This window comes from Octopus bimaculoides, chromosome 10 (genome assembly GCF_046866305.1).
Source record: "Octopus bimaculoides isolate indiv1 chromosome 10, ASM4686630v1, whole genome shotgun sequence".
In the NCBI taxonomy this organism is placed as follows: domain Eukaryota; kingdom Metazoa; phylum Mollusca; class Cephalopoda; order Octopoda; family Octopodidae; genus Octopus; species Octopus bimaculoides.
This window is the reverse complement of record NC_142937.1, coordinates 44,299,166-44,316,422: the sequence shown is the minus strand read 5'-3', so window position 1 is coordinate 44,316,422 and position 17,257 is coordinate 44,299,166. Positions and strand designations below refer to the sequence as shown.

Below are 17,257 nucleotides of genomic sequence, written 5' to 3'. Positions count from 1 at the left end.
TATTAGAGAATAATATATTTTATTTTGGTCGTCAGTTTCTTGCTACTCTGACTCTCACCAGTGGGTGCAAAGAATCTTTGAGGCAGGTTATGATTTGTCTGAAAATCCTGTTCACTTGCTAATGAAATTCAGAATAGCAAGAAACTGACTTGACCAAAAGAATATACATACACACACACATAAATATATAGCTATTTCGTATACATACTTTAGAATTTCAAACAAATTTATTTTAATATGGGGAAGGGCTGCCTTTGGCAGTAATTACAGCTTGAATTCTACAAGGTATGGACTCATACAAAGTTTGAATTGTTTCCAAAGGAATTTTTGTCCATTTTTCAGCTAAAACAGTCTCCAGTTCTTGTAGTGATGATGGTGGAGGATAACGACTCCTTGTTTTTCTAAAATGTACCATAAATGTTCAATAATACTGAGATCTGGGGACTGTGGTGGCCAGATAAGATGTTCAACTTCACTAGAATATTCCTTGTGCCATTCAGTAACAACTTTAGCAGTGTGAATTGGTCTGTTATCATCCTGAAAGATTGCGTTTCCCTCCGGAAACAGTTCCGCAACCATAGGTTGAATTTGATCAGAAAAAATGCTTAAATAGTCTTGACTATTAATTCTGCCATGAAGGGAAACCATTGGGCCGGCAGATTTCCAAGATATAGCCTCCCCCAGATCATCACAGATCCTCCTCCATGTTTAACAGTTGGAAGAGGGCAATCTGGGTCAAATGCTTCTTTTGGCTGTCTCCACACGTATACTTGGCTGGTGGTCAGAAATAAGGTGAAGGATGACTTGCTTGTTTACATGTGATGTGGAAGCTTCTAACTGGAATAATGGGAAAGAAATTGTATGTCCATCTTGACAAAAATGAACTGCTAGCTAAATGAACAAAAAGGCTGCAAGAAGGGATCATGAGGAACATAGGATCAGTTGCTGATTGATAAGGTAATTTTGAGGAACCGTCAAAGAAGGTTGACAAGGTTATCAATGGCTTGGATGGACTATAGGAAGGCATATGAAATGGTTCCTTGCGTGTGGAATCTAAAATGCCTGGAGATGGTTGATGAATCTAAAAATATATATTTATTCGAAAATAGTAAGAGGAAATGGAAGACTATTCTATCAGCAAGTGGAGACGAAACTGGTTATGTCAACATCAAGAGTGGGGTATCTTTCAAGGAGACTGTGCCACCCCTGCTGTTTATTGTTAGTATGTTACGACTCGCCATGGTTTTGAAGAAGATGGGAACTGGTTACAAACTACAGAAGAACATGAGACCAATTAACCACCCACTGTTTATGGATAATTTGGAGCTTTATGGAACTAACAAAGGTTAGTTCCTGATTCAGGTTGTTCGAATTTTCTCACATAACATCTAGTTGGCATTTGGTCTAGATAAATGCACTGTTATTGAACTGAGGACAGGGTAAAAAGTAGACAGCAATGGAGTACAACTTCCAGACGATGAGTGTATAAGAGAAGTGAGGGTTACAAAACAATCCACTAACACAAGACACAATACATACAGCAATTACTCAGTGAAATAAACTTCCACCAGCAAGCTAAATAACCAATGCATTATACATGCAACACACAATACAAGCAGTAACACAACAAAAGACTGTACCACATCTCAAGAGAAAAAAAAACTAATACAATATAGTGCTGGGAAAAGTTTGTACACACCCAACAGCAGAAAAGAGCACACAATGATGCACACACTCCAGCAACATGGAGGTGTAGCAGGTGATGCAGTAGAAATTTGTCTCAACCTACCAAATGTTGAACAGTTATATAATGATAATAATAATAATAATAATAACAAGTAAAAACTGGTTGGTTTTTATAGATTAGCCCAAGGTAAAAACCTTGATTATGCAGACATGATCAAAAGCATTCTAATCTTGACCATACAGTCTCTTTTGCCTCTAAAGTACTACATTGAGGAAAGTGAACAGTTATCTTGAAACCATCTGAGAAATGAAAATAGCAATTACGTTTTAGTTGCAGCACAACATCTCTGTTGTCCTTCTGGTCCACAACAGTGAACTTGATTATCACTTTCGTAATGTCTAGGGCATATAAACATCTTATAGACTGTACCATTTTCATCAGCATCAACATAGTTGGAACAAATGGTGGGTGCTAAAAATAAAAAAATATAAAAACATAAATTAGAAAAAAAAAAAAGATGAACATTTTTTTTAACAGGAAAGTTATACAACATTATAAGTAAAAGTACTTCAAAAGACATGAAAATAAATTTAATGTCATCAATATAATTAGATTAACATAGAATAGACTAGTGTGTTTTCTTTTTCTTTTCTTATTTTCCCTTTTTCTCTCCTAGCTGCTATTGGATTCTAACATGAGGTTTGCTAATTCCCACTATATTGGGAATTCAGTCTGAAATTCTCCATAAACTGGAAACATAGCCACTTGTTTGATAGGTTTGAGAATCTATATATTCAAGTATAGTCCTCATAGTCTTCTTATAGCGTTTAGTGATAGAATTATATCTATATTTTCTGGCATACAAATTAACATAGTAAGTAGCGTAAACATTCAAATATTGTCAATATCTTTTCGAATCCTGCTGCATTTCACATAGAATTTTTGGTCCTCCAAAGTCATTTTGGTGCTTAAGTGAACCTGCCTCATTTGGCTGTAAATTTTGATGTAAAAAAAAATTAGGCTTGTATGCTGGAAAAAACAGTAGCAACTTGAAGAATATGTTTTTATTCATTTCACGTTTTCTTTTCGTTTTATTATCCAATTGGAAAAATTGGTTAAAGTTTTTGATGTAGCTTGTTTTCATTTTTAAGTCATTTCATTTAGATGATACTCCTATTTTTGTTTCTGTTGTAGTCCTTTCTAACAATCCCATGTACCTATCTCTGATCTAGTAAATCAATCTGATTCATGTTTCAGGCTTCTGACTATAAGATATATAAAAACACAACTTTTTTACCTGTACCTCCTATATTCACATATACAAAAACTATTACAAAAACCCATTACAAAAACTATTTTATGTAGAGAGGAGGAAATCCTACCTTTCCTCCTCTCTACACCATTAGTACAATTATTATTTTATCATTTCTGAGTTACTCTTATTAGTTACACTTCTGAGTTACTCTTATTTCTTATTAGTCGCACCAAATTAATTTTATGTTTTTTCCTTTTTTATATTCCTAATTTTTCCTATACTCATCATCATCATCACCATCATTTAATGTCCACTTTCCATGCTAGCATGGGTTGGACGATTTGACTGGGAACTGGCGAACCAGATAGCTACACCAGACTCTAATATATATATGTATATATATATATATATATATATATATATATATATATATATATATATATATCTTTCAAATTTTATCAAAAACCCTCATTCAAGGTTTCACCCTACACCCTCCATATGTGCTTTTTTTCATAATTTCCAGAGGTGGGCTTCATTACTATATACACATTAATTTATTCCTAATGCACATTAGTTTGACAAGATCATGAGACTAAAACATTCTGCAACTTTTTTACCAGTCATCAATTACATTATGTATAATATTACAATGGGCTTCAGCACATTTGTCTATCAAATTTCAATCACAAGGAATTAGTCAAGCTAAAATACAGCAAAGAGACTTGCCCAACATGTCACACTGTAAGATCAAACATGGAACCAGCTGGTTATAAAACAAACTTCTTAACCACATGACATGCATAATTTATCCCTTTAGCATTCAAACCAGCCATAGCTGGCCCAAATATTCTACCTGCTTTATGATCAAACCAACCAGCCCCAGCTCCGCACACCAACTCAACAATATCACTCTAAAATAAACAATCACATTGTTGACATCTCAGAGCTACAGGATAATGCATAAGTAATTCAAATTGATATGAATAAATAAGCATACATTAGACAGAGTAATCTGAATGCAAAAGTGTTACATATTACATGTCCCTATCAACAGCCATCTCTTACACAGAGAAAGGAAGTAGCTAATACCTTTCTTAGACAGTTACCTCTTTAGCTCACTTATGCACAGTCTAACCAACAGGTTTAAAGATAGATTAGCAGCGAGGTAGCCATTTAGCATTCGGAGTATTCTGTCAAATTTAATCATTATCTATTCATATTGTTTTGAATTAACCATGCATTTTTTCATATCTTCAAGATTTCAAAGAAGTAATTGTTTATATTCAGAATAACATTGTAGAGTAGGTGTGGCCAGTTGGAACATAAAACAGCTAGAATATTTGAGCTGGATGTGACAAGTATAAATGCTAAAAGCTTAAGAAACTAGACTTGAAAAAGTAATGAATTTGTTCACTTTATAAGCCAAAATTTAAGAAAACATTACAATTGGCATAATTATCTGACTTATAAATAGCATGAGAGAAGTATTTAGGGAGAAGGATGCAAAGTTACTAATAAACTATTATCAGAGAAACATATAACTAAAGAATCTTCTTTGATCTGATACTAATTGTACACAACTTAAGCTCCTGATAATAATCTTATCAACTTTATGTTGGCATTTAATTTATTTCCAATGTTCTGTATACTTTTTTCATTCTTCATTCCTTTCTCTTTTGTTTGTTTTATATGTTCTTTAAGCAGTCACAACTGAAATGCATTTCACAGCACCACATCAAGAATCTCTGTCCCCCATTAGCTTGGGTAAGTCCTCACTGTCATGCATTTTTCTGCCAATAACAATGTAGTTCAGTGTTCACCACTGATGATGGGCACAAATAGCCCAAAACTGCCTGCTCTGATGATCCCTTTGTCTGCTAGAAGATGGTAGGGGTTCGCTCCTCTGCTGGCAATAGGTACCGAGTGTAAACTGCATTGATAACCAGCTTGGAGGAGGCTCTTCCTAAGGTTAATAACTGTAATAACATCAAACAGTCATATTGATGTGGCGATAAACATTACTTCTCAGTGTAGTTACTACTTTCCTCTTTTATAGAGATTTTCTGACTAGCTACTTTGCTTGGTTGTCACTAGTTTTCTATATATTGCAAGCTGGAACAAATTCTTGTCATCTCTAGCAGCTGGGTGTTTACCACTGATGACAGGCACAAATAGCCCGAAACCGTTCAGTCTGGTGATCCTGTCATCTGCTAGAAGTTGGTAGGGGTTCACTCCTCTGCTTGCAATATATACAGGCTGCAGATTTCATCAATAACCAGCTGGAGGAGGCTCTTCCTGGGGTTAAAAACAGTAGTAACATTGAACAGTCATACTGATGTTGCAATAAACATTACTTTAAACAATAATTTCAAAATTAAAATTACTGAAACCAGAGCCAAACATAATTGATGACTTAATGGTTTTTATAGATGAATGCCCTTCCTATCACCAAGCACTTTACAGTATGATACTAAGCATAACATTGATGCTTGAAAGATTATCTATATGACTAAAGAATTCTCATTACTGAGTATCAGTTTTTATTCAGAGTTAATGCTCTCCTAAAAAGGTTGCCTTTGCTACAGTTTACACAGGGAGAGATCTACTTATCCTTTATACAATTAGAGTAGAATCCTTTTCTGCTAGGTTTGTTCAGAGTGCCCAACTTCTTAGATGGGTCACTTTATTATAGCTGAGAGGCCATGTCCCTTTATGATGTAGGAAGGAAAGAGGTTAAGTTATAGCTACCATTGGAATTCATAATGGCATTCGAAGGCTACTGGACATGGAAGTTGTCTCCATTATACACATAGGAGGAAAGAGCTTACAGTAGTAATCTGAAGCTGCTTGGAAAGAAGCTGACTAATTACGTAAGTAAGCAAAAGTTTAGCTACAAGAGGAATTTATCATGCTAGAACTAACGATAGCTTGGTATGCACTGCCAGGAAAAATAGAAGAGATGAAAAAGCGCTTCTTGAAATCTATTTTACATGATATTGATAACTGGCAATTTTACAAAATAGTTTATAACAAATAAACAGCCATTAATAATAAATAGTAGACATAGTTAATATACCCATAATATCTCTTTGCTCTGTATATTTTGCTCCACAGTTCACTTTAGGTCTTTGATTCAATGTCAGATTTGTTTATGTGAGAAAAATTACATGCTTTCAGTTTGTTTGATCAAATATAGAGATATTACTTAAGTTATCGCCCAAGATGGCTGGGGAAAACTGTGTTTCCATAACACTAAGTAGAAGGGCTCATTTTGCTACAGAGGGAATTAACACTGGCTCAGTCCGAAATATCCACATGCAGTGGAGTGGGTAGGAAAGCCTGGCCTATGTTAAGAGTGACCTATCTTCCCCCTAAGTAGGGGAAAGATAGGTAAGTTGGTAGTTTTGTTACTTGACATACCAAAATATGATAATTTTCTGAATATTGAAAGTTTGTAAGTATTTCTAATATCTCTGTACAGTGTCTAAATATATGTCATTTGCTCAGAATATGTTTAGATATATGACACAGAAATAATTACTTGTCTATCTACCATTGCCATTATCTAGTGAATATTTTTTCAAGATTAATGAAAGTTACTGGTGAAAACAACTAGAGAACTTGTTCAAGAAATTTTTGAAGAAATAAGATACATATAATATATTACTGATAAATATGATAATGTTCTTCTACATTCAGTTTCTACAAAGTATTAGTAGTTCTATGAATCTACAAAGAGAATTCAAACTAAATATTGATGAATCACAGTGAAAACATGACATTTATACGAAAAAAAAAAATAGCTGCAAGGACACAATTTATTCCTTAAAGAGAAGCACTCATCTCTTAGTCACCATGAGGAATTGCATGCAGGCTAAAAAGCAGATGTAGGAAGATATGTTTGTTGAAGAGTTGATTCTTTTGTAAATGATACAGAGTTTGATTTCTTCTATATCTGAAAATATTGTTTGTCATTTAGAACTATTTGGGGTTAGTTCTGAAATGAAATTCATAATGTTGTTGGTTATTCTAAAAAAAGAATTAAATACCAAAAATGAAATGCAAATCATGTAATAGATAAGAATTAATAGTTATTTATACTTACTTCGGGAAGGATGTGAATAGTACATACGACGACTCATGTACATTTGAGAACCTATGTACAACAAACCACCAGCTAATAGTGCATGCTTCCAACCAATTCTTGATATCTTGCTTCGGGTAGAAGAAATTGACTGACCATATTTTGTTCGGAGTGTACTTCTTGTTAAACTAGTTCTAGAATATCTCCTAGTAGACATTCTTCTGGAAGTTGATATTCTACTACTTCTTCCTGCATCACAAAATTCCACAACTGAAAAAAGGGAAAAAACTTCATGTCATATAGTTATTCTTTAGCTGTTTCAATTTGTTGTGGAAGGATTCTAGCCACCTCCATCTGACTAAAAGTGGACTGACACATTGCTATAAAATAAAGAATTATCAGCAGTTCAGTGTAAGCAGTTCGCTGTGAGCCGTTGGCAGAGAGCATTTAACCTCGTGTAACAGTAATCGTAGAGCATCATGTGAATATTTTCTTTCCCCCTGCTTTGTTAAATTATTTATCCAACTCCAGGATATAAAAGTGGTGATGAGTTGTTTGAAGCTTGTGTTGAATGTTTGAAAATTTGGGGGGGGGGGGGGGGGGGTTCAAAACCCCCAAAAAATTGTTTAACGTGGAGGACTTATTGGCCTTCAAGGTAAAGTTGCAACGGCAACAACAAAACCAACAGTTACTGGAATTAATGTTGAAGAAGTCTGAAAATACTTCAGGTTCATACTTGCCAGATAGCATAGCAAACTCAATTGAAGAATTCGGTTATATTCCAGAAGGTATTACCTTCTCTGCATATTTTTGAAGATGCAAAGAAATTTTCAAAGAAGAATGTAAAAATTGGTCTGACAAGAAAAAAGTATGACTACTTTTAAGAAAGTTATCCTCTGCTGAACATGAAAAACATAGTAACTATATTCTGCTGAAGAAACCAGGTGAAATCTGTTTTGATGAAACAATTTTTTATCGAAAATTTTCACTGAAAGAAGCTCCCTATTCAATACTTGCTGGCAATGTTTAAATTTAGTCAAAAAAGATGAAGATTTCGTCACCCATGCTGAGGTTGTTAACAGAGAGTGTGAAAAATTAAATGAATTAACCCCAGACATGTTCAAGCATCTAATTTTTGTTCAAGGGCTAACTGCAAACAAAGATGCAGATATACATTCCTAGATATTAACAAAATTATAACAGGATCAAACATTAACTCTACAGGTATTAGCAGAATGCCAGAGAATTATAAATCTAAGACATGATGCACATAAAATTGAAGAAAAAAATTTCTCTCATAATCAGGTGTGTTGACCAGTAAGGGATAAGAAAAAAGAGAAAAAATGTCAAGACCAAATCCATGTTATGGTGCAGTGGTCTACATTTTAAAAGTAACTGTCTGTTTAAAAATATAAAATGCTTCAAGTGCGGTAAGATAGGTCATAAAAAATCATACTGTAAAACAAGACTTAAAAAACAGTTCAATAGAAAAAAATCATGTAAACAGGTTATCAGTGACAAGAAATATGAACGAACCTCAAAGAGAATTTGTGTATCAAAAGTTACAATTGGATACAGGCAGTGATATCTCAATAATTAATACAGATAATATGGGGAAAAAATCAGGAGACCTAGGTTAAAAGAAACTTCAAAAATTGCAGGTGGTGTTTTAGGAAAAAATTACATTTTAAGGGCAAAATGATAAGAGACATTACATTTCATGGAAAAACCTTAAAAGTCTAAGATTTTGTGTTGAATAATATGACAAATTTATTCGGAACAAACTGGATGGAATTATTTAACTTATGGGACCTCCCCATAAATCTTTTTTGTAAATATTTGAATGGTTTTTCTACCAGTACAAGTAAGTTATCAGACAAATTTTTAAAATTTAAAAAAGCTTTTTCCTGAAGTTCTGTCAATTTAATTAGGTCTGTGCACCAAAACAAAGGCAAAGATTGAAGTAAAAGAAAACACCATATGGGTATTTAAACTAAAACGGACTGTACCTTTCACAGCATTAGAACTGATAAACTTAGAGTTAGAGAGATTAGAAAAGTTATGTATATTGGCCAACAATGGACCATGACACTGAAGAACTAATGAAAGCATGCAGAGGGTGTGGCCTAGCTGCAAAAGCACCTACCACTAAATAGCAACCATGGCCAAAAATATATATTCCATGTTCCAGACTGCATGTTCATTATGCTGGTCCACTTAAAGGTTCATATTACCTTGTTGTGATGGACAGTTTTTCAAAGTGGCCTGAAGTGCACAAGTGTAAAAAGCTGACATCTGTGGTTACAGTATGTTTTTTACATGAATTGTTCACCAGATATGACACCATTGTGTCTGATAATGGAACTCAATTTACTTCAGATGAGTTCAGAAAATTTTGTAAGATGTTCATTATCGAATGTCACCATTCCACTGTATCACCCTAAGTCAAATGGACAAGTGAAGCGTTTTGCTGACGCTTTCAAGAGGGTGTTTAAAAAGGCGAACAATGAAGTAATGGACAACCTTGCACTTCAACAATTTCTCAGAGTGTACCAAGTAACAATCTGAATACCTCATCTGGAATGTCACCTGCAAAACTGATGTTTGCTAGAAAGGTCAGATCTGTCTTTGATAAGCTGATACTGAGTGAAAATAGAAAAAAGGGGAACAACAAAAATCTTCAGAATTCTTCAAGTTAGGTAACAGAGTTTTTTTTTTTAAACCTATAGATACGGTAAAGCAAGCTGGGAAGACAGTGTAATTATTAAACAAATTAGAAAAATGTTATTCCTGGTAAAAGAAAAAAAAATGTCAAACATAAAAGACATATTAATCAAATTAAAAAAAGATTCATGGAAAAAACAGTCACAAGAAATGAAATCCCCATGGAAGTATTGTACGACACATTTGAGGTACTAACACCCAAACAATAACAGCAGAAAACAGAAAAGAACAGAAACACTGGAATTGAACTCTAAGCGTAAAAGATATTAAAACTCTGGATGGAGTTTAATTCTCAAAAGAGGAGAAGCTGAGGAAACTTATTCTAAAAAGGGGAGATGTTGTGGAAAGATTGTAGCTACCCTCACGTGACTAAAAGTGGACTGACATATTACAATAAAATAAAGAATTATCAGCAGTTCATTGTAAGCAGTTCGCTCTGAGTAGTTGGCAGAGAGCATTTAACTTCGTGTAACAATAATTATAGTGTGTCATGTGAATACTTTCTTTTCCACTGCTTCGTTAAACTATTTATCCAACTCCAGGATATATAACAAATCGAACTTAAGTTTTATTGAATCATTCGTTCATTTTCAACCAATGTTTACAAAACAGAAAAGATGAGTACTTCTACAAATTCAAATATTTATACCAATTCTTATATTTGTATGTAAGTGATAAAGCCAATTATTCAACTATAAAATAGCTGTTGTATATGTATTTTTGTTGTAGTGAAAATGGTACACTCCTCCTGCGAGACAAGTGATATGAGCAGCCATTTTAAAGTGAGACAATGTCAACCAGTACAGGGAGCTGTGTGTCAGTCATTGTAGACTTGTTGTACAAGTTCTCAACTGGAGTTAAGTGTCAGTTACGTGTTAGTGTCGAATTCGAGCCATAGTCAAGGTAGACTGTTTAAATTTGGTGTCTTGGAGAGCTATAAGTATTAGCATGATAGACTCACAACAGTGGCCACACATCATAACTGTGGAAATTACTTCACCATAACAGTGATGACAAGGATATAAACAATTCATGAGGGAACAACATTAAAAAAAAAATTTTCATGCAGAAGAATTAAAAAAAAAATTCACGTGGAGAAATAACAAAGGCGTAGGAGTGGTTGTGTGGTAAGTAGCTTGCTTACCAACCCAAGTTCCAGGTTCAGTCCCACTGCATGGCACCTTGGGCAAGTGTCTTCTACTATAGCCTCGGGCCAACCAAAGCCTTGTGAATCGATTTGGTAGGCAGAAACTGAAAGAAGCCTGTCATATATGTGTGTGTGTGTGTGTGTGTGTGTGTGTGTGTGTGTGTGTGTGTGTGTGTGTGTGTGTGTTGTGTGTCTGTGTTTGTCCCCTCCAACATCGCTTGACAACCGATGCTGGTGTGTTTACGTCCCCGTAACCTAGCGGTTCAGCAAAAGGGACCGATAGAATAAGTACTAGGCTTCCAAAGAATAAGTCCTGGGGTTGATTTGCTCGACTAAAGGTGGTGTTCCAGCATGGCCACAGTCAAATGACTGAAACAAGTAAAAGAGTAAAGAGTAACTCAACAGTGGAGTAACAAATGTTTTATTGCACACATTTTATGAAAAATCTGTAAAATCATGGAAAATTTGTTGGTGAGTTGAGTTGCAAAAACAGCAACAATAACAACAAGAACAGCAACAAATGCTAGAACTAATGAAGTTGGTAACAAAACCTGAAAATATGCTTTTGTCAGACCGTATAGCAAATTCAGTAAATGAATTTAAATATGACCCAGAAGAAGGAGTCACCTTTGAGGCATATTACAGAAGATTTGAACAAATTTTCAAAAAAGAATGTTGAGACCGGATAGATGAAATGTAAACATGTCTAATTTTGAGGAAACCAGTAACAACAGAGCATGAAAAATACAGTAACTTTATACTGCCTAAAAAAATCTTCTGACAAATTTTACAGACACACAATTGACATTTTATGTAAGATATTCAGTGAAAAAAGCTCATTGTTCAACACATGTTAGAAATGCTTGAACACTGAGAAAAGCAATGATGAAGACTTTACTACACATGTGGATAGTGAGAACAGGGAATGCGAGAGGTTTAAACGGGATAAACTAACATCCTAAAAAGGATGCAGAAGTCAGAATGAAAATCCTTGCAAAGCTGAAAATGAACCAGGATATAACCCTACAGAAACTGTCAGAAGAATGCAATATGATATGAAAAGTAAGACATGACACAGAGGAAATCCAATGCAGAGATTGTTTCCAGGTAAAACCAGTGCAGAAGAGTCTGCAGATGGATAAAGTGTTTCACAAAAAACACAATAAAGATCAAGATATAAACCTATGTATAGCATGTGGTGGTATGCACCTGAAGAAAGACTGTCCATTCAAAAAACAAAGTGTTTTCGTTGGGGGAATACAGGACATATTAAATCGCACTGCAGAACTAAGACGACGAAAATTTGGAACAAACAAGAAAAAAAGAAATTGTTTACCATCAGAAAAAAAGTTAGTACAGCGAACAGAAAATTCATCAAGGTAAAAGTCGAAACCACAAGTGTCAAAATGCAATTAGACATGGGGAGTGACATCACTATCATAAATGAACAAACATGGAAAAAAATCGATAAACCGAAATTATTTAGATCAAATAAAGTAGCATATGGTGTTACTGGAAGGAAATTATATTTTATCGGTGAATGCGTTTGCAATGTAACTTTTCAAGATAAAATGAAAAGGGCAAATATTTGTGTTGAAAAAAATCACTAAACTTATTTGGTACAGAATGCATGGGATTATTTAAAATGTGGGATACCCACAAAAGTTTCCTCTGTGGAAATGTAGTTGGGACGGTCAAAGGCTTGAATGAAGTCAAAGAACTGAGACAAAAAATTAAAAAAATTATTTCCAAATGTTTTTTTGGGAAGGATTGGGCTGTTGCCCTAAAACAAAAGTGAGAATTGCTGTAAAAGAAAATGCAACACTTGTTTTTAGGCCTAAACAAAACATGCCATTTGCAGCAATAGACCAGGTCAACAAAGAGCTGGAAAGACTGGAAAGTCTAGCTATAACTGACACTTAACTCCAATTGAGAACTCATACGATGACTCTACATTGACTGACACATCACTCCCTGTGTTGGTTGACACCATCTCATTTTATAGTGGCTGCTCACATCACTTATCTCGTGGGAGAGGTGTACCATTTCCACTATATCTCTCCTTTTAGTTTTTTCGTTTTGGAAAGCAAGCCATTTTATTTTACTAAAATCAACTTCTCAGACTGGGTAGCATTGACAGTTTATATGGAAAAAAAGAATAATAAACTAAGAGTGTGTGAAGATTTCTCAGCAGGATTAAATGACTGTTTAGTTGGACACAACTATCCATTACCAAACCCAGAAGTATTTTCAAAACTAAATGGAGGAAAAAATTTCGCAAAGTTAAATAAAAAAAACTCTAAAATGGGAGGTGTGAGTGAATAAAGTAAAATAAAATGGCTTGCTTTCCAAAACAAAAAAACTGAAAGGAGAGATGTTGTAGTGGAAATGGTACACCTCTCCCACGGGATAAGTGGTATGAGCAGCCACTATAAAATGAGACGATGTCAACCAATACAGGGAGTGATGTGTCAGTCACTGTAGTCATCGTACGAGTTCTCAGTTGGAGTTAAGTGTCTGTTATGTGTTATAGTTGATTTCAAGTCACAGTCAATTGTAGATGGTTCAAATTCAGTGTCTTGCACAGCTATCAGTGATAGCACGATAGATGAAGCGATGTATTACCATTCTGGTATAAAAGAGATACACTGTATCCGATACCAAGAAAATGTGGTGGCTACTAGAGTAGATACAACAGCTAGTCACAACAGTGGCCACGCATTATAACTGTGGAAAACACCGCATCATAACAATTTTCAATTCATTTTAACTGAAGTACCAAGAAAAATAAAGAAATGAAGTTCATATTCAAATGGATTTAATTTTTCTATGAAATTGAGGTCACTAGGAGGACCTTTTAGCTAGTATGGGATTGAGGATCAAACCAACTGGATTTGTTATTTTTACAGTTTATCAGTTTGCTCAGCTCACCCTCTCAAGATATTGGGACAAAGTAGCATGAGGTTACCAATTAAAATATGAACAAAACTGTTCTAGACACAGCTTTCATATTCATGTGTATTTAGTCTCACAGTAAAACTAAGCCCACAAGGACTTTTTGAACAAGGGATGAAGATCAAACCAGCAAGTTTCAGTCTTCACAGTTCCTCGGGGTTTTACACTTCCCCCTCTCAAGATACCACAATAAAGTAGCAGAAGGCTACTTTTGTAACTATTGCAGGCTGTCAGTTATATCATTTAGCAAAATGAATTATGCCTGGGATAACCTTGTTTATCTATAATATATAAGTATTTTAATAAGAATTACAAGGTACTACTACAAGAAACCCACAAAGGCCTTCACTGTGAGACTAAATACCTATGGATATGATTTGGTTTCTTGATTTATTCATAAAGAATGTATTGGGATTCAAGTAATTATTGAAGTACACAGAGCCAAATATTTTCCTAAAATTAATAATGCAGCGTCTGCAGCCTAGTTTAAACACATGATATTTTAGACAGAAGTCATATGATCATTCAGAGAAGCTGCTTGCACAAATAAATTAGTGACATAATATCTAAACAATTTATTCAAATATGAATATTTTCTTCATTATAGAACTTTGAATTTATCACAAATTGTAGTGTTACTATTCATCTTCAGACTCATTGTTCAATAGCTATTTTATTCCTCTTCCACTAAAACAGATTAATTTTATAAACAAAAACTGCTGATGGAAGAGGAATTAGATGCAGTGTGCAAGAGAGAAGACTGCACTGGTCTGGTCATGCGATGCAGATAGATGTAGATGGCTGCATAAGAAGTGCTGATCACTTGTGGATGGAACTTGGGGAAGAGGGAGACACAGAAAGACATGAGATGAAGTACTGAAGTTTGAGCTCAGGACACTGAACCTTATGAAGGATATGACAAAGGACATTGACACCTGGTGCTTTGCTGTACTCGAGAAGACCTGTCCACCACAGTAGAATTGTTAATGCTCCCCTCCCAGCTGAAGAGATGTAGATGTTTGCCATGCAAGAGCCCTGTATCAGTGCCACATAAAACACACCCATGCTGATGTCACATAAAAATTACCTGTGCCATGTAAAAACTACCTGTGCCAGCACCACATAAAAAGCACCCATGCCAGGTCACAAGAGAGGCACCTGTGCTGGTGCCATGTAAAAAGCACCCAGTACACTCTGTAAAGTGGTTAGCATTTCAGAGGGCATCCAGCAGTAGAAACCAGGCAAAATCAGACTGGTACCTGATGCAGCTCTCCAGCTTGCCAGCTCAACCTGTCCAACCCATGCCAGCATGGAAAATGGACATTAAAGGATGATGATGAAATAAGAGAATAGCTAGGGGAAGAATAACTGAGTATAGTTGCTGCATGGAAGTGGGTACTAATGCAGTTGACATTGTAAACCAAATAATTTTGATTCATTCACAATATCCCTTTTATGATGAAAACGATCATTATCAATAAGGCTAATTTCCATCAAAAAGGCAAGTAGGAACAACCTCAAAATGTTACCCGAAAGGATGAAAGGCAAAGTCGACCTTGGTGGTATTTGAACTCAGAGCATAGCGATGGGCAAAATACTGCTAAGCATTTCATCCAGCATGCTAACGATTCTGCCAGCTCACCACCTTTATTATGATAATAATAATAATAATAATAATAATAATAATAATAATAATAATAATTTCATTTATTTGCCACAAGGGCGAAGGAATAGGGGGGAAAATACAAAGATAGACAAAGTGTGGGAGTTTATATATAATGAAATAATAAAAAGAAAACAATAATAATAATAATAATAATTTCATTTATTTTCCACAAGGGTGAAGGGTGAGGGGGACAATACAAAGATAGACATAAAGTGTGTGTGGGGGGTTACATATAATGAAATGATAGAAAAAAAGTAAATATACACAGTATACACTGAAAAAGAAGTGACGTGTGCATAGCATACAAAGGTTAAAAAAAAAAAGTGGCAAGGAGGATGATAAAGATGTGGCCCTCCTGATACAGGAAGGCCTCCAGGGATAATCGAGGAACCTCACTGTCCAAGATTTCCCTGAAACCCCAAGAGCAAGCGCCCTCTCTAATTCCTTATCTCCAACTTACAGGTCTACACTTGCCATTTTCGCAACTTTCATCCACCTTTCAATAAACTCAACAGAGGACAGCACTTCCCTCCCCAGTCTGTTTCCTTTTCAAGTGAAACTTGAAGAAGTCAATAAGAGTTCTACCAAAGAGGAATGTATCTGTCCTCATGCCTTCAGCCTTGTCCACCAAACAACCTCTTTCACCACAGCCACCAGGCAAAGAAAAACTGCATTGCTTGCCTGATTGAAGGAGGGTGGCAGGGTGATCATTACTACAGACTCGGCCAACTGAGAGGTCAGTCCCACACATGACAACAGCTGTTCGACATAACCCCACAAGTCAGCAAATCCTGGACACTGAACAAGGGCGTGCAGAACGGTTTCATCACTCTTCATGCACCTCGGACAAGCCCATCTGACAGTACATCCATGCCTGTAGAGTTTATTTCAAACCAGCAGTGCACCCCCAGTAGCACTGCCAGGCCAAGGATATCTGGAAATTATCCATGATAGTTCCTGATCGGAAAGTCCTCTGGAACAGACTAGCCAGTTCGTTCTCAACAGTGCCCAGAGACTCCCCTAGAACATTGTCAGTAACAACAACAAACCTTTCTTTTAGCACAAGGCTAGCAAATTTGAGGAGTGTAGAAGTGGATTATATCGCCCTCCCTCCCCTGGTGTTCAAATGGTACTTATTTCATCGACCCCAAAAAGATGAAATATGAAATCAACCTCAGCAGAATTTGAACTCAAACATAAAGCATTTTGTCCAACGTGATAATGATTCTGACACTACAACCACAACAACAATAATAATAGTTTCAAATTTTGGCACATGGTCAGAAATTTTAGGGAAGGTGTAAGTCAATTACATTGAACCCAGTGCTCAATTGGTACTTATTTTATCAACTCTAAATGTCAACCATTGCAGAATTTGAACTGAGAATGTAAAGACAGATGAAATGCCATTGAGCATTTTGCTCAGCATGCTAATGACTCAGCCAGCTTTCCACCTTCATAACTTTCCTTTCTTAATTTGGCACAAGTTCATCAATTTTGAGGGGTGGGGAAGTGGATTACAATGTTCTCAATATTCAAATGGTATTGGGTTGTCCGGAAAGTTCATGCTGATTTATAGTAGCTTACCTTTTGACTTATTTTAGAACATGGTTGAGTCCATGAAATAGGATTTGACTACACCTCCATTTAGAGCACATTTTAAGCTATCTTTTCGTGGAAGAAGGCTTATGTTCCTATAACCTGTGTTAAATCTGTAACCCTTTAAAATGGAAGATAAG

At 35.5% G+C, this 17,257-nt stretch overlaps 1 protein-coding gene across 3 annotated transcripts in view; it reads right to left on the bottom strand.

Annotated features, from left to right (window-relative positions):
* Positions 1-17,257, bottom strand: part of LOC106867966 (uncharacterized) — a 95,380-nt gene that overhangs the window by 32,068 nt on the left and 46,055 nt on the right. For all 3 annotated transcript variants that reach the window (XM_014913080.3, XM_014913151.3, XM_089358568.1), the window contains exons 2-3: positions 7,048-7,296; positions 2,011-2,158 (exon numbers count right to left, since the gene is read on the bottom strand). In XM_014913080.3, the coding sequence (XP_014768566.1) occupies positions 2,011-2,158; positions 7,048-7,296 (397 nt within the window). The remainder of the gene's footprint in view (positions 1-2,010; positions 2,159-7,047; positions 7,297-17,257) is intronic.